Below are 18,899 nucleotides of genomic sequence, written 5' to 3'. Positions count from 1 at the left end.
AGGCTCAGAATCTTGTACCAAATGACACACTGCAGCAGCTCAGTAAATTGACCTTAATGGTACACTGTTCGTTCTGAAGCTGCAGGTAAAACAATTAGCTTCACTTCTTATCTCTTGGCTCCACAGTCTCAGATTGCTAGATGTGAACACACTCACTTCCCACATATTCCACTTTAACTTTTGTCTGTTCCCTTCAGCTCACATTATACTCTCTCCACTCATTTTCTAACTGAATGTGTTATTTTTTGTACCACAAACAAGAGACAATCTGCAGCTGCTGGAAATCCGAGCAACACACACAAAATGATGGAGGAACTAAGCAGTCCAGGCAGCATCTGTGGAAAAAAGTATAACTTCCAAGTTCTTTACTTCATTCCTCCCTCTCCAGGTTTCACCTATGACTTGGTGGTTCTCTCTACCCTCCCCCCACCTTTTTAATCTACTCCTCAGCTTTTTTTCTCCAGTCCTGCCAAAAGGTTTCAGCCCAAAACGTCAACAGTACTTTTTTCAATGACGCTGCCTGGCCTGCTGAGTTCCTCCAGCATTTTGTGTGTGTTGTGTTATTTTTGTTGCACATTGCGCCAACACACCACAGCAAATACTGTACCTAATTCAAGAAAATATCATCCTCCTCATCATCATCATCATCATGTACTGTATCGTATGACGTAGCCGATCATGGCCCATAACCATGATTGTTCTTGGCAAACGCTTCTACAGAAGTGGCTTGCCATTGCCTTCTTCCGGGCAGTGTCTTTACAAGATGGGTGACCCCAGCCATTATCAATACTCTTCAGAGACTGTCTGCCTAACGTCAGTGGTCGCATAATCAGGACTTGTGATATGCAGCAGCTGCTCATACGACCATCCACTACCTGCTCCCAAAGCTTCACATCACCCTGATCAGGGTGCTAACCAGGTGCTACACCTTGTCCAGGGGTGACCTGCAGGCTAGCAGACAGAAGGACTGCCTTACGTCTCCATTGGTAGAGAGGTATCGCCAACACACCACTCCTCATGTACATATATATGGCAAATAAAGATGATCCTTGATCCTTGGTCCTTGGTCCAAAGTCCAGTACTAGTCTCTCATGGCTCCCTGATTTCCTTCCGTCTGCTACTGGAGGAACTGACATTAGCTATCTTCCACAAACTTTGGAACTTGTCCCCTAAATCTTTTCATCACTTATCTCTCATTCTTCTTTAAATCTATCTTTGCATTCATCAAAGAAAAGTTAAAAAATAAAGATAAAGAAAGATTAGCTTTACTTCTCACGTGTACATCAAAACATGTAGTTGAATGCACTGTTTACATCTACAACCAACAGAATCCAAATATGTGGTAGGGGCAGCTAGCAAGTGTCACTATGCTTCTGGTGGCAACATAGCATGCCCACAATTTACAAACTCTAAACCATCATTTTTTGTAATGTGGGAGGAAACCAGAGCATCCAGAGGAAACCCACAAGGTCAAGGCAAGAATATACAAGCTCCTTACAGATAGTAGTGGGGATTGAGCTCCATTTGCTGATCACTGGCATTGGAATAGCCTTGTGCTAACCACTACACTATTGTGCTGCCCAATATTAATATTTCTTTAAAAGGCTCAATATAAATCTTAATGCAGGGTCTTTGCCTGAAACATTGACAATTTCTTTCCTCTCACAAATGCTGCTTGACTGCCTGAGTTCTTACAGCAGACAGTTTATTGCAATACGAAATATTGTCTCACTATGCTCCAGTGATATACCTTGTGACATTACATCATGTTAACACCGTAAAGCAAGTAACAGTTGTTTATGTATAGACCAAGTGAAAAACCAGCTTTAAGTTGTTAACCTCACTTTGCTGACTCACCCTAGCACACCGAAGAACTGAGTAGAACAGTGGCAGGAAGTACTAACATGGTACTCATTTACCAAACCTTATTGATTGATTTCGAGATACAGTGCAGAGCAGGCCCTTTCAGCCAATGAGCTGCGCTATTCAGTAACCCATCTGTTTAACACTAGGCTAATTATAGGACAACTTACAAAGGCCAATTAACTTTCTAACGTCTTTATCATTGGCGTCAATGACCAACACATCAAAAATTTTGCTGGGGGCAGCCTGCCGTGTCACCCTGGTTCCGGTGCCAACATAGCATGCAACAACTCACTGACCCTAACTTTCGTGGTCCTGGGGAGAATGTACAAACTCCTTACTGATGGTGCCAGAATTGACCTTGGAATGACCTGAGCTACACTAGCATTGCACAAACTGCTACGCTACCGCGGTGGCAGATTGGGAAACTTGAGGCCACTGTGTCCTTGTATACTTCAGTGAATGCAAAGTGTGGCAAGCAATTAGAAGGACAAATGATACCTTGGCCTTTTATTTCTGCAATCTTACTGCAATTTATAATCATGTGAGAGCACACTTTGTATACTTTGGCCTTCATACCTGAAATTGGATGTATGTACTTTTGACAGAGGGAGGGCCAGAAAGATTCACTGAGGTCATTTCCTGCCACAGAAGGACTTTGCATGTTCTCCCTGTGACTGTGTGGTCTTATTCCGGGTGCTCCAGTTTCCTTCCACATTCCAAAGACCTGTAGGTTAGTCGGTTAGTTGGGCACGATGGGTGTAAATGGACTGTGCAGCTCATTGGACTGGAAGTGCCTGTTACTGTACTGTATCTCTAAATAAAGAAAGGAAGAAAGAAAGATTGAGTAGCTTAGGCTCTTGAGTCTGAAAGATTGGGAGGAGAATTTATTGAGAGATAGCGCATTTTTTTTACACGTGGCGATATTGAATACTAGAGGACATACATTTAATAGATTTAAAGTGACTGGATGTGCATGTAACAAAAACAAATTTAACCTTATTTACAGGAATGTTTAATAATTATTTAGGCAGGCATTTAAACAGGCACGAAATGGAGGAATATAGGCCGTGTTCAGGTAGCTGGGATTAGTTTAAGTTAGCATCACGTACCAAAAGGGCCTGTTCCTAATCAGTACTCTCCTATGTTGTATGGAACACTGATATCTGAGTTGCATTGATTCATTCAACCAGGACTTTATTGAAGAGTTAAAAATGTCCTCATGTGGTCAATTTAGCCCATGCCTGGGTGTGAATTGAATTTCTTTTTTCTCATTGGCAATCGTGTCTAAGTTGACAGCAGTCAGACTTCTAAGCAATGTGGTCATGATCCATAGTTCATCGCCAGACATCTGAAAAGAAAACCTGAGGTGCCAGTCCAAATGGAGAACTGAGAGAAAGCTGCATTCTTGAAGGTGCCATCTGTCATTTTCAATCAAGGTCCATTTGCTTTCCTCGTGGGTGTTAAAGAGCATGTGGAGAGGAAAGGGAGCAAGCAACTATTTTGAACAACAGCAGTGAAGTACTTGCTAGCATGTATCCCTCAGAAAGTATTACCCAATGTGAGCATGTCGTAATCATCACATTTTATTGGTGAGACTTTGCAGTGTACAATTTAGCTACTGCATTTCACACATCCTAAATGGCACTGTTAGTCAAAAGTACGTTAATGACTGTGAACTATATTAGAACAACCAAAAGTTGAGAAAGGTAATTTGCTGCCTTTCTAATTGTCCATTGTAACACACACAAAATGCTGAAGGAAATCAGCAGATCAGTCAACATCTCTGGAGAGGAATAAACGGTTGATATTTAAACCCAAGACCCTTTGTCAGAATGAAATCTTGTCCTGATGAAGGGTCTCAGGCCGAAACATTGACTGCTTGTTCTTCTCTATTGACACTACCTGACCTGCTGGCTTCCTCCGATGTTGTGTATGTGTTTCTCTAGACTTCTAACATCTGCAGAATCTCTTCACTTTTTGATTGCCCATTTCCTTGTATGAACATGTAGGGAGCCCAGATAAATTTCATAGATCATTCAATTTGTATGTTGCTGCACTTTTCATCGACTATTTCTGTCCACTCTTGACTGGATCAGCTGGCAAAGGCAATCTCTGCTGTGCTGTGGTAATAGAGCAAGGATGCAAGTCACCACCTGCCAGTGTTGAGTTCACTAATCATTGTCTGTGCAACACTCTGCATTTTAACATTAGCTTTGTTGGGTCAGTACAGGGAAAGCAGATGCATTGGCCGTCCATTAACCCATGCTGGAAGCATATACATGCACATGTAATGGTGTAATGAGTAAACATGCTAAGGAGTATATTGGAGTGCCATTCCCTTTCTGCTTGAATAACTTCTTGAGTTGCATTCTAGCCAAAGTAAACAATGTCCATTATTGGATCCAGTCTCTTAACTGGAAGACAAGATAAATGTAGAGCGACACTGTAACGTGGTGGTTAGTATAATGCTATTACAGGATCATTGACCCAGGTTCAATACCCAGCGCTGTCTGTAAGGAGTTTGTACATTCTCCCTGTGACCGCTGATGCTCCAATTTCCACCCACATTCCAAAGATATATGCCTCAATAGGTTAATTGGTCACATGGGTGTCATTGGGCCAGTGGGGACTGTTTTCATGATGTGGGCAATCATGGTCTTTTGAGCGTTATTGTTGTTGGCAAAATATTCTGCAGAAGTGGTTTGTCATTGCCTTCTTCTGGGTAATGGCTCTACAAGACAGGTGACCCCAGCCATTACTAATACTCTTCAGAGACTGTCTGCCTGGTGCCAACGGTCGCATAACCAGGATATAATACACACTGGCTGCTCGCACAACCATCCACCACCTGCTCCCATGGCTTCACATGACCCTGATCGGGTGTCTAAGCAGATGCTACTCCTTGCTCAAGGGTGACCTGCAGGCTATGGAGGGAAAGACCACCTTCTTTGGTAGAGATGTGTCCTCACTCGCCACCCCCTTTTTTCACATTGAGAGAAGGATTTAAAAGACTATGGAAGGGCAAGTGGGAAAATAGTAAATAAAGAAATAGCTTTTGAGTTACCATGATATGACTTGCTTCCTGGCATAGATCCATAGTGTGAAGCACTCTGCTTCTAATTAAACATATTATTTTTGGGCCTCTCTGCAGCTGACTTCCTCCCATTGAGAAGCCAATAAAAAGACCATACAAACTGAAAAAAAAATTCATGAATGAATCCTAAATAAAAATAGACAGTTTGGGCAGTGTGTTGATAGCATGTCTTCAGCACAATGCTACCACTGAAGTCAGTGTAAATTCCCAGTCTGCAAGAAAAGAAATATTCGTGTTTTGTATGCTGTCTCCCACAGTATGGGGCATCTTAGTTGTCATGCACCAGTTGGGCTGAAGTGCTTGTTTCCATGGTGTATAACTCTATGACTCTATCTCTTGATCAAATTATTTCTTCATATTCTGAACAGGATACAACGCATTTTCTAATTTAACCTCTTGAGTCCAGTTATCATTCAAGCCCTTGATGTCTGTTTGGCAGCCATAAGTAATATTGGGTTGTGCTGCCCACCTTGCATCACCCTCCTATAGGCAAACAGAAGCTCTACATTCGCACATGTATTTAAGTCTAAAATGTTAGTATTCCATTGCTCGGGCATTGGAATGCATAGAGGTCAGTAGTGTTCAAAGTAAATGTAATACCAAAATATATATATGTTAGCATATACTGCCCTGATTCATTTTCTTGTGGGCATTCATAACAAATAGAAAGAAACATAATAGAATCAATAAGAAACACACATGATAGAAAGGGGCAAACAACCAACGTGCAAAAGACACTAACTGCAAACAAAAAGAGAAAAGAAAAGTAATAATAATAATAAATAAATACGTAATATGAGAACATGAGTTGTGAGGTCCTTAAAAACGAGTCATAGATTGTGATACCAGTTCATTGTTAGGGTAAGTGAAATTATCCCCTCTGGTTCAAGATCCTGATGGTTGATGGATCTGGAATTCATCAGGTGGCGAGTTTGCCATCCTCCCAAACATAGAACTTCCAAGGGTCAAGGATCAACTTTATTCACCGCACGTGTTAGGAATTTGCTGTGGTGTTTTGGCAGGACATGCTACAAAAAACAACAGCATTCAACCATGTAAAGAATAAAAGAATGATATAAAGAATAAAGATAGAGGTTAAAGTAGGGATATGGAGTAATGTGTGCATAAATACATAATTACCTGCATGTAGACAACATTATAAGAAGTGGTTTAAAGTGTTTACAGTGCATTCCAATGATGGGAGTAATGGATAGAGCGAGGTGGGACTAATTGGAATGGTTGATCAGATTAACTGCTTGAGAGAAGAAACTTTTAAGATGGCATGAAACTTTTGGTTTAATAGCACCAGAGTGCTTCCAGAAGGGAGCTTTTGGAAAACACTTCCGGACTGAACTGCCCCAGAGAGCTACAGATGCAAAATAGATAGTTGCAGTAGAGTGTAAAATCAGTTGAGATCTGTTAACTAAGCTGGCTCAGATTAGCATAAAACCAGAGTGTAAGTGATCCTGTAGCAATGGGTTTTAGATGCAATGTTTTCGAACAAGCTTCAAATGTAAAGAGACAGTACACGGTTTCAAGCAAAATCCTTAACAGTGTTGATGAGCAGAGGAATCTTAGAGTCCAAGCTCCTAACTCCCTGAAGGTGGCTACACAGGTAGGTAGAGTGGTTAAGAAAGTATGCTTGCCTTTATTAGTCAAGGCATTGAATTCAAAAGTTAGGAAGTTATATTGCAAATTTGCAAAGCTCTGGTTAGGTTGCATCTGGAGTTTTGCATAAAGTTCTAGTTGCCCCATTACACAAAGGATGCTGAGACTTTGGAAAGGCTGCTGAAGAGGTTTACCAGAATGCTCTCTGGATTAGACGGCATGTGCTATAGCAAGAGGTAGGACAAACTTGGGATGTTCTCTCTTGAGTGGCAGAAGCTGAGGGGAGATCTGATAAAGGGCCTGTTCCAGTGCTGTATTGTTCTATGTTCTATATTCTATGTAAGCTTGAACTCATGTATCTAATATTGAAAGGCTGAGATAAAGTGGACGTGGAGAGGATGTTTCCTAGAGTGAAGGAGTCTAGGACCAGAGGGCACAGAGTCAGAATAGAAGAACATCCCTTTAGAACAGAGATGAGGATGAATTTCTTTAACCAGAGGGTGATGAATCTGTGGAATTTATTGCCACTGATGGCTGTGGAGGTCAAGTCATTGGGTATACTTAAAGCAGAGGCTGATAGGTTCTTAATTAGGAAGGGTGTCAAAGGTTATAGGGAGAAGGCAGGAAAATGGGGGTTAGAGAGATAATAAATCAGCTGTGATGGAACAGCAGAGCAGACTCGATAGGCTGAATACCCTAATTCTTCTCCTCTGACTTATGGTTTTATGGTCTCCTTGACCCTGAATGGATAAAGTCAGTGTTTCCCCATGCACACTCTTAGCAGTAACCAGTCTTCTGAAAGTTGGTGGTAAATGTTGCTCAGAGTCTGACACGAGGGAGTTAATATATTTTCATCCCCACCTGAGATCATTACTTTAAACATGAAAATGATTTGAGATTTTAGTTTGCCTACAAGTGTGTGTGTGTGTTGTCTATATTACTAGCCTGACAGCAACATGGAATGAATGTACACTCAGTGGCCACTTTATTAGGTACCTCCTGCACCTGGTAAAGTGGCTGCTGAATCTAAGTATCTAAGTTCATAGACTTCTGCTGCTATAGCCTATCCACTTCAAGGTTCGACATGTTGTACATTCAAAGATTCTCTTCTGCACACCACTGTTGTAACATGTGGTTATTTGAGTTGCTGTCACCTTCCTGTCAGCTTGAACCACTCTGAACTCTCTCATTTAACAAGGCATGTTTGACCACAGACCTGCCGCTCAACGGCATGTTTTTTTGCAACCATTCAACAGTAAATTCTAGAAACTGTTGTGTGTGAAAATCTCAGGAGACCAGCAGCTTCTGAGATACTCAAACAGCTGATCATTCTCTTCAGCAGATTCCATAGTGAGAGTCACTTAGATCACATTTTTTCTCCATTCTGATTTTTGGTGTGTACAACAACTGAACCTCTTGACCGTGTCTGAATGCTTTTATACATTCTGTTGTCACCACATGATTGGCTGACTAGGGATGTGCTTTAACAAGCAGGTGTACAGGTGTACCTGATAATGTGTATATTTATATAATCAAGAAAGTAATAAAAATACACTCAGGTGATAGAGGAAGTGTGGTTGGTTTGGACAGGTACAAGGTAGGTCTTTATCGTGAGAGTGATCGGTTGCTGTAACAGGTTGGCTAGACAACATTACTAAAGTAACCGCTAAATGAGGTAAATGAGAAAATGTCAAGATTGGTGTCCATATGTTGCCACAGAGTTATGTAATAACACAGCATGAAGAAGCCTATTGGGCCCATCATGTCTATTGCTAGCTCCTTGAAAGCACTGTCCAGTTCGATCTTTATTCCCCCTTAGCACTTTATAAATTATATGTCTGATTCTCTTTAGCAGACTATCATTGAGTCTGATTCCAGCACCCTATCAGACAGTGTGCTATGGATCATAATAACTTCATATGTAAAAAATTCTATTGATTTTCCTCTGTTCTTTATGTCATGTTACCTTATACCAATGACCTTAGTAACTGATCCGCCTACTTGCCTAGCCTATGATACACTTGTTTCACCACTGTGTTTCTGGAAATGACCATTAATGAGACTCTGTGATCAATTGGCCAGAAGAGCGGTTCAAGTGGGGGTGAAAAGAACTGACTTCCTTCCTTCGACAGAGTGTACACTCTTTTTTGCTGGTGTGCATCCAGGAAATGGACTGATCAAACCCACTCAACAGAGGTAGGCCAATTTGACTCATTCCAGGAAAAGTCGCTGAGTGGGTTGCCAGTGGTCATGTGCATTATATTCACCTTATTGCTTAAACCTTTCCACTTTTTTTTGTGTTACAGTGCACTTTTCCCCTTTAAATTTGCTGTGCTCATTCGAGGTTATTTTGGTCAATTATCATGATCCCATTCTAAAATAGGTGCTATGATTTCTGCATAATTTCACAAGTTACTTAATTTCGCATTTATTTCCCTGATTTTCTTTATATTTCTCCTCACAACGTTTCCCGCTTCCATGTACCTTCCTTCAGCCGGTAGAGATGGGTGGACATTACCACGGACAGCTCCACGAATGCAGCTACAGATGGCGCTAGGCACTCACGTACCAGGGACCCTGCGAAGTCAGTACCTCTTCCCCCGAGGTGAGCCCCGTCAGCTGGGACTTGGAGAAGCTCATCACCAGGGCTTCCCTCCATTTTTCCTTACTCAGTGCTTATTGAAGTTTGTTACTGATGATAACTAATGCTGGCTTTTGCTCTTGATCCTCTGAGTTACATTCCATGAAGTGCACAGTGACGGCCATGTCACGAGGAACCAATCTGTCAATGTGTTCAGTGTGCAAGGCTTCCCTTGTTGACCACAGAGCTATGTTTGGCTGCTGCTACAAATCATTTCTCAGTTTCATTATTTGCCAAGTTTCCTTATTTCTCCCCATTCTCCCAAAGACATTTATTTATTTAGAGCAGGGGTTCTCAACCTGGGCTCCGCAGATCCCTTGCCTAATGGTTGGGAATCCCTGATTTAGAGATACAGCACTGCAACAGGCCCTTCTGGCCCAAGTCGTGCTGCCCAATTACACCTATGTGACCAATTAACCTCCTAACCCATTTGTCTTTAGAATGTGGGAGGAAACCAGAGCACCTGGAGGAAACCCACGGGAGGACGTAAAAACCTCTTACAGACAACGGTGGGAATTGAACCCACGTCGCTGGTGCCGTAAAGCAATATGCTAACCGCTGTGCTACCATGACATCCAACTGATGGCTCAACTTAATGGCAGTCCTCCTCAGGATTGGCCTTCAGTTCAGAGTCAATTCAGTTCAGACTTTGGTGAGCATCCAGCTCTATTGGTTCATTGCTCAGTCTCTGGAGACTTCACCAGAGATCAAGTAGAACTGGTAACCCTGAAAATTGTTTCTTCCATCTCATACACTCAATGAGACAATGTGATCCTTCCTTCCAATCCTTACAATCACAGCCCATTGACATCTTTGTGAGATCAACTTACTTAATGCAAGTTGATGACCGAACCTGGGTTTTTGTGTTCTCTATGGCTCATTGTCTTTCTAGACAAGTGTGCAGAGCCATCGAGGAACCTGCTTCCCTTTTACTTATAATTGTACAGTGTTTTCCACCCTTTTGTTTGCTTGTCCCATGCCTTTCCATTGTCTCACTGTTGAACTTGAGCTGAACAGTACTGTCTTTTCACAGTCCTGGCTTTCAAACATTTTAGCACCATGTAAGGTTCACAGAATGAGTCAGTTCTATGGCGATGTTCAGTTACCCTTCCCGTCTGATGAAACTCTCCCGTGATGCAGTGATTAACCCATTCTCTGACAGTGAAGCATTGAAGTCAGCCCTAAGGGAAATGCTGAGGTGTTATGTCACTAGCACCCAAATCAAGGCAGAACATACTCAAGATTTGCCAGCAGATTACACAGTTCACCAAGGTGTGTGAAGCTTTGTAATAAGAGGGTTAAATTGGTCAACAGAAGGTTTGTAAAATTAGAGAATTAACATGTTAATTTTCATTAGTTTTTTTTCTAAATTTGACAATCTTCTTATTGGAATACTCTATAATTAGAATGACCAGACTGACTTCATTTAGCATGTCTTTTACTTTGAAACTGACACATATACTAATTAGCAGATACCATTTCCGATGCATCATATTAGTATCATAATTGATAAAAATTAATAAGCAATGAGAATAGTACATCCCATAAGTAGATACGACATTTTCATGAACAGACATCTCATCAACACAAGCTATGTATGTGCTAATTTCTGAACTTATATACTTGACCATATTCTCAATGAGCTCGGCTCTTAATTTAAGCATAATCATTCAACTTAGCCAGTTGAATCTTTCATCTGAAATCTAACATCACTCTCACTTAGAGAACCATGTGTCGCATTCCAAAACACCCTAATTTGTGAGGACCAAGGTTAAAAATAAAATTATACCTAGAAAAAGAGGAATGTATTAATGGAGAGCTCAAAATACTGAGCGTGAGAATAGACACGTACATTCCATTGAATAACTTACACTAATTTGTATTATATCAACAGTTAGACTAGAGTGCGGGGGGGATTAAAAGAAATTGAAATGTACTGCAGGCAGAAGTGAAAAACTGGGATTGGAGATCTAGTTATCAAATGAGTTCCATTTTGTTTCAAGAATGTTCCTTTTGCAGTAAACATTGGAAGAGAAAAAAGATTAAAGTTCAACAAAATCATTATGGCCACTCCTGCCTCAAGAATATGAAGTATGTAATAAATCCAAAAGACAAACATTCTGAATACAGTGCCTAATATCCACCATTAAACTAATTGGATGTTGCCCCATCTACATGTATCACACAGAAGGTGAGGAGAGATTTAATCAAAGTGTTTCAACTCTGTGAGGGTTAAGCAGATTTGATTGGAGAAAGCATTTGCTCTTGGTCGAGTGATCAGCAATTTGGGGACACCGAATTACAAATGTTTGTACTACCGGAAGGAAGATGAGAGGAGAGTTTTCACCAACTGGGAGCTGAAGGAGATTAAAACCTCTGCAACCCTAAAAGGTACTTGGGATAAGTATGTGCTCTAACCCACCAAGAGTGACTGAAATTTTGGAACAACTAAACCTTACATCAAATTCTGTAAAGAGAACATGATGAACAATCAGACCCTGCACTAAACTTTATCATGCACTTCACTTTGCTGAGAAAATTAATAAACTGACCAATAAATAAGAATAGAAAAATGACTCCAACACTCATATATTAAGATTTGTAAGAACTATGCTTTATAATGTGAAAACGCTAAAAAGAATAGGCTGGAGCAGGGAGACAGCACAAAGTCTTGTTTTTGGTATAATGGCTTCAAAATCTCTGCATAGAATTGAGTATTTTCAGGCAAAAGCTGATTGTTCAGGGGATAAATGGACACAATACACTGACAGAGAAGAAAACTTTCATTCCTTTGTCCTCAAAAGTTCTGCCCAGATCTCCATCAAGCCCAGACAAATGGGCTGGTTCATCCTGGCAGTAGCTCAGGATGTTCAGAAAGTAACCTTGGCAGCTCCCAGACTAGTATTGAGTACACTGAATTTCCCACAGGATTACAGCAGGGACACAATAAACAAATTAGGTCAATCAACTATACATTAATGTCTGGAAGAAAATATATAGTAAGAAACAACATGACCAGTGCCAAAATATGTTAACTCATTGAGTACTGATACTGTGCAGAATACAAGATTCTCTTTAACATCATATTAAATAATGATATTCAGTGTAGAATTTAAATTGGATTTTGTGAAATATTGTTGATCTGGTGAAAGTCTATTAACCCAAAGACTTGAACCTACCTGTTAGTGCCCTATCCATTGAGCATCTCAAGAATTTTCTGGGATGGATGCTGGTTTCAGCTTAGTAGATCTTTCCCAATGGTTAACTTTGAAAACAATATATATATATATTTTCAAATTAGCAGTGATCCACTCCAGAGATTAAGAAGATTAATCAAAGTAATATTCTTCCAGATTTAAGATTGAAAGAGTACAGAGAAAATTTGCAAGGATGTTGCCGGGTCTGGAGGACCTGAGTTATAAGGAAAGATTGAAAAGGTTAAAACTTATTCCCTTGAACATAGAAGATTGAAGGGACATTTGATGGAGGTATACAAAATGATGAGAGGTATAGATGGAATAAACGCAAGCAAGCTTTTTCCATGGAGGTTGGGTAAGACTACAGCTTGAACTCATGGGTAAAGGGTGAAAGATGAAATGTTTATGGGAAACCTGGAGAAACATCTTCACTCAGAGAGTGGTGAGAGTGTGGAAGAAGCTGCCAGTATAAGTGGTGGGTGTGATTTCGATTTCAATGTTCAAGACAAGTTTGGGTAGGTACATGGATGGGAGAGGTATGGAGGGCTACTGTCTGGGTGGAGGTTGATGGGACTAGGCAGTTTAAATGGTTCAGTATGGACTGAATGGACTGAAGGGCCTGTTTCTATGCTGTGGCTGTCTATGACTCTTTGACTCTAAAAATGTAATGTTCCAGCAATGCACTGTAAATCAGTTAGCAATTGAAAGGGGAGCAAGAACAGAAAATTATGAAATGACTTGGTAGGTTAAGCATTACCTGTGGAGAGAGAACCAAATTTAACTTGTTAGGTTAATGGCCCTTCATCGGAACTGGAGACGTGAAGATACAGGCTTATTTTAAATTGCAGAGAGGGAGAGAAATGTGGAGAATGGAAAGTCTGTGATAGGGCAGAGACCTAAATTGTCCAGGATGGTGAATCTGCGGAATTCAGAGACAGCCATGAAGGCCAAGTCATTGGGTATATTTAAAGTGGAGGTTGATAGATCTGTAAGCAATTGTACATCATTCCTGTCATCACGTGGGTTCACTCCAGGTGCTCCAGTTTCCTCCCATAGTCCAAAGACAGAGTGCTTAGTAGGTTAGTTAATTGCTCATTGTAAGTTAGTCTATGGTTAAATAGGTGGGTTGCTACGTGTTGCAGCTCACTGGGCCCAAGAGCCCATTCCACACTATATCTCTAAATAAATAGAAATATATAAATAAATTTGTGAGGGTGTCAAAGTTACAGGGAGAAGGCAGGAGAATGGGGTTGAGAGGGATAATAAGTCAATCATGATGGAATGGTAGAGTGGACTCAATTGGCCGAATGGCCTAATTCAGCTCCTATGTCTTATGGTTTTATGGTCCTGGTGTAGTTCTTGGAAAGTCAGTTTTAAAGGGAAGATCTTAAGACAAAAATGTAATAGATTTTTAAATGGGTTTCTCACAAAAAAATTAACTTAGTTAATAATTTAAAATAACTGGCCATTAGAATTCTTGTCGACAAGGTTACAAAAGGATATTCACCAGAGAAAGCTGAATGGAGTTAGGATGATGTCACTATAATGTCATTGAATAGAAGAGAGAGGTTGAGTAGTGCCAATGTAACAATGATATCTTTGTGGATAAACTCCATTTATAGGACAAGTCAGGACAGGCACAAGTGAAAAGACGAGAACGAGAGAGTAGGAAAGGGGTTTATCTATTCCTCCAGTATGCGGGGGCTGGACAACATTCCATTAAAGCAATTGACTATCATCAATGAAAGGGCCTCCTCATAGCAAATGTTCTTTGAAAGTGCAGTACAATGAATCCCCTCTTTGCTTACATGGATGTAACGGGTCCCCGGCAACGCTCAGCAGGAATCCATGACTAGCTCTTGGTCTCTTCCACCCTAGCAGCTTGAGCTGGTAGCGGTCACTCTTCTGAACCCAACTCAACCCCTATTCCAGGAAGTGGGCACATAATGAAAGTCCAACGTCATTGCTAAGGGATTGTTAATTTGTTTGGGGAGCCATTCTTCTACAAGGATTATGGTAAACATTAGACATGAATTAACCTCATGTTGTATGCAGTAAATCCAAATGTAGTAATATTTGTCCATGTTCTACACTTCAGTGATTCAGAAATAAAGATTAGCCTGCAACCATAATGTATGTTTAGTGCAAGCAACCGAGGCTACATTTTCATCTCTCTTGGAGAAAGGTAGTGATATTCACAGTTGCTTTAACCAAGCATTATACTCTCAGTCACCACCATATATAAAAGAATTATCAGGCCATTCATCTCATTGCTTTTTGTACAGCATTGCTGTGTGCAAAATGGCTGCTCCATTTGCCTACGTTACAACAGTGACTGTAATTCAATGTTCGCTTTGCAATACTTGTGAGAAACATGATGAGGTGCTGTATAACTGGAAATTCTTTCTGTTTTCTTTCCTTAGCCTAGGTACGTTGTGGCGAAATGTAGAACATCACCTGTTGTTCTGGTTCAAGCCAACTATTTCAGCAGCGACCTTCTGCTCTGAATAATCAGTTCATATTTGACATGTATTTACCTTCTAACCCAAACTAGGATATGCAGATATTCTCATTCGGTGAAATGTCTAGACTCATAAGTGGTGCCATGTGGCAGTCAATCACCTGATCAGACAAGTACGAATGGGTAAAGGAATGGTTTGCCGCGATGCATGAAATCGGTTGGCACTTTCCCCATGATGTTAAACTTAGACCACTGGCTGTGTTCAAGTTACCTTCTCCACTTCCTCTTCCCTGAGCTGATTTTACCACCCTTTCATGCATGTGTCTTCACAAGATGTCTCTTCACCGAGACACAGATACCATTAGTATGCATCAGCGACCTGCTTATTTCAGCGGCTTGTCATGGACAACGTGATTAATGGTTTTTTATCTCAATCACTTTGATGGATTGTTTCATTTGGTAACTTTCCAGCACCAAGATGTTGCAAAATTTACTCAACCAATTCCTCTGAAATGTTTCAGTGTACCATTATTCATCATGTGAAAGCACTTTACAGTGGCAGCCCATCTATCCCAAATGATTTCAGCATTCCTGTATCTCCTTGTTATGAACATTTCATGTTTTTGAAGCAATGTTTTGCTTTGACTTTGTAATCACCTTATACTGTTTTTTAGCATTTTGATTTCCATTTTTTGATTACATACAAGTATTTCTGCCATCAGATTCTTACATCTCTAACTTGCCTCCATTTGGTCTGTGTAGCAACATCACAAATGTATTAGTGAAGATTTTCTCTGTCACAGTAGTGTAGCAGTTAGCACAGCACTATTACAACTTGGGGCACCAGAGATCAGAGTTCAATTCCAGAGCTGGCTGTGAGGAGTTTGTACATTCTCCCCATGACTGCGTGGGTTTCCTCAGAGTTCTTTGGTTTCCTCCCACAGCCCAAGGACTTACCAGTTAGTAGGTTGATTGGTCATTGAAAATTGTCCTATAATTAGGCTATGGTTCAGTAGGTGGTTTGCTGAGTAGTATGTCTCCTTGGGCTGGAAGGGCCTGTACCGTGCTGTATCTCTAAATAAAAAATAATCTCTGATGAAGTACAATGATGCTATAATAGAAGAGGAAAAGTATCTGACCGGTTTTGTTCAACTAATATTTAATACATTCAGACATGTCTGACCCATAAAATTCTTTATCAATTTAGGCTTTAAATGTTCATGAAAGAACAGAAAATAAGCACCTCTGTAGTTTGGATTCTATTAAGGATAACAGAGTATATCCTTACTGAGCCACTGTTTATGTCACTACACTGGGGATAAGGAGGAAGATGGTACAATAGATTTGAAAACTATCTCATCTCATCGTTTATATATGTGTCATAAATAATCGCATCTGCAGTAAGTGTGTTATGTCTTTCATTTTGGATTTTACACATGAAAAATAATCACGGAAGTTGTTCATCAAAATCTTCCAGCTCAGTATTGATCATTAGACATAGGATCAGAATTTACTATTTGGCCCATTGAGTTTGCTCCATCATTCCATCATGGCTGATTTATTATCCCTCTCATTCTCCTGTTTTCTCCTCATTACCTTTGATGCCCCGACTAATGAAGAACCTATCAACCTCCACTTTAAATATACTGAATGACTTGGCTTTCACAACTGTCCATAGCAATAAATTCCACAGATTCACCACTCGCTGGCTAAAGAAAGTCCTCCTTACCTTTGTTCTAAATAGATGTCCCTCTGTTCTGAGTCTAGCCCTCTGGTGCTAGACTTCACACTATAGACAACATTCTCTGCTACAGGAAACATTGGGTATACTAAGCAACACATGCAAAAAGCTGAAAGGTTGCGCAGCATCTATTGGAACCAAATAAAGAGTTGACATTTCAGGCCAAGACTTTTCTTCAGGAATGAGAAGGAAGGGGGACGATGCCAGAATAAAAAATTGAAGGGAGGAAATGGAGATCCAACTGTTTATTTCATTTCAATTCCTCCATGATTTTGTATGTGTTGCTCTAGATTTCCAGCATTTGCAGACTTTTTCATTTTTATGATTGGGTATTTTAATCCCATTACATACAGCTAATCACTCAGTAACTGAAATATCTTTCTTCCAACCCTTCCCTTCCCTCACACTGCATCAAAGTCCAATAACTGATTTACACATCTGACATCTAGGTAAAATTAAATTTATTATTAGTGTACATATATATTACTATATACTATCTTGAGATACATTTGCTTGCAGGCATTTACAGGAAAATTTTAAAAATACAATAGAATCTATTAAAAACTATACATAAACAATGATTAACATGCAACCAATGTGCAAAATAAAAAATAAGTTTGTAGTTGTGGAATTAGTTCAGAGTTGTGGTTCACCTTGAGATTTAGCTTCAGGTTCCACTGCAAAGAATACCTGTTCACAACATTGTTTCTTTCCTTTCGAACCCTGCCTTTGCCAGTGAAGCCATCTGATATGGTTTCATTACCACCATATTAATCCAACTTTCTCACTAAATTAATCCAACTCTTTCATTCCAGATTTCCTTCACTTTCTGTAAATCTCAAAGAATCCAATGACTTGACACTTGCATCCTTTTGCAGAAAAATATTGTAATCATTACCTGGTTAACCGTATAGCCATATAACAATTACAGCACAGAAACAGGCCATCTGGGCCCTTCTAGTCCGTGCCGAACGCTTACTCTCACCCGTCCCACTGACCCGCACTCAGCCCATAACCCTCCATTCCTTTCCTGTCCATATACCTTTCCAATTTTACTTTAAATGACAATACCGAACCTGCCTCTACCACTTCTACTAGAAGCTCATTCCACACAGCTACCACTCTCTGAGTAAAGAAATTCCCCCTTGTGTTACCCCTAAAATTTTGCTCCCTAACTCTCAACTCATGTCCTCTTGTTTGAATCTCCCCTACTCTCAATGGAAAAAGCCTATCCACGTCAACTCTATCTACCCCCTCATAATTTTAAATACCTCTATCAAGTCCCCCCTCAACCTTCTACACTCCAAAGAATAAAGACCTAACTTGTTCAACCTTTCCCTGTAACTTAGGTGCTGAGATCCAGGTAACATTCTAGTAAATCTTCTCTGTACTCTCTCTATTTTGTTGACATCTTTCCTATAATTCGGTGACCAGAACTGACACAATAGTCCAAATTCGGCCTTACCAATGCCCTGTAAAATTTTAACATTACATCCCAACTCCTATACTCAATGCGCTGATTTATAAAGGCCAACATACCAAAAGCTTTCTTCACCACCCTATCCACATGAGATTCCACCTTCAGGGAACTATGCACCATTATTCCTAGATCACTCTGTTCTACTGCATTCTTCAATGCCCTACCATTTACCATGTATGTCCTATTTGGATTATTCCTACCAAAATGTAGCACCTCACACTTATCAGCATTAAACTCCATCTGCCATTGTTCAGCCCACTCTTCTAACTGGCCTAAATCTCTCTGCAAGCTTTGAAAACCTACTTCATTATCCACAATGCCACCTACCTTAGTATCATCTGCATACTTACTAATCCAGTTTACCACCCCATCATCCAGATCATTAATGTATATGACAAACAACATTGGACCCAGTACAGATCCCTGAGGCACACCACTAGTCACCGGCCTCCAACCTGACAAACAGTTATCCACCACTACTCTCTGGCATCTCCCATCCAGCCACGGTTGAATCCATTTTACTACTTCAATATTAATACCTAGCAATTGAACCTTCCTAACTAACCTTCCATGCAGAACCTTGTCAAAGGCCTTACTGAAGTCCATATAGACAACATCCACTGCTTTACCCTCATCAATTTTCCTCGTAACCTCTTCAAAAAATTCAATAAGATTTGTCAAACATGACCTTCCATGCACAAATCCATGCTGACTGTTCCTAATCAGACCCTGTCTATCCAGATAATTATATATACCATCTCTAAGAATACTTTCCATTAATTTACCCACCACTGACGTCAAACTGACAGGC

The 18,899-nt window shown here is 40.3% G+C and overlaps 1 protein-coding gene across 1 annotated transcript in view; it reads left to right on the top strand.

The window, feature by feature from the left end:
* LOC140739548 (protocadherin Fat 4-like) overlaps nt 1-18,899 on the top strand; it is a 215,239-nt gene that overhangs the window by 183,573 nt on the left and 12,767 nt on the right. Inside the window, exon 14 of the mRNA XM_073067942.1 lies at nt 9,063-9,173. Coding sequence (XP_072924043.1) covers nt 9,063-9,173 — 111 coding nt within the window. The remainder of the gene's footprint in view (nt 1-9,062; nt 9,174-18,899) is intronic.

This window comes from Hemitrygon akajei, chromosome 15 (assembly GCF_048418815.1).
Source record: "Hemitrygon akajei chromosome 15, sHemAka1.3, whole genome shotgun sequence".
In the NCBI taxonomy this organism is placed as follows: domain Eukaryota; kingdom Metazoa; phylum Chordata; class Chondrichthyes; order Myliobatiformes; family Dasyatidae; genus Hemitrygon; species Hemitrygon akajei.
Note: the sequence above shows the minus strand (reverse complement) of the source record. Positions and strands in the feature narration are given on the sequence as shown.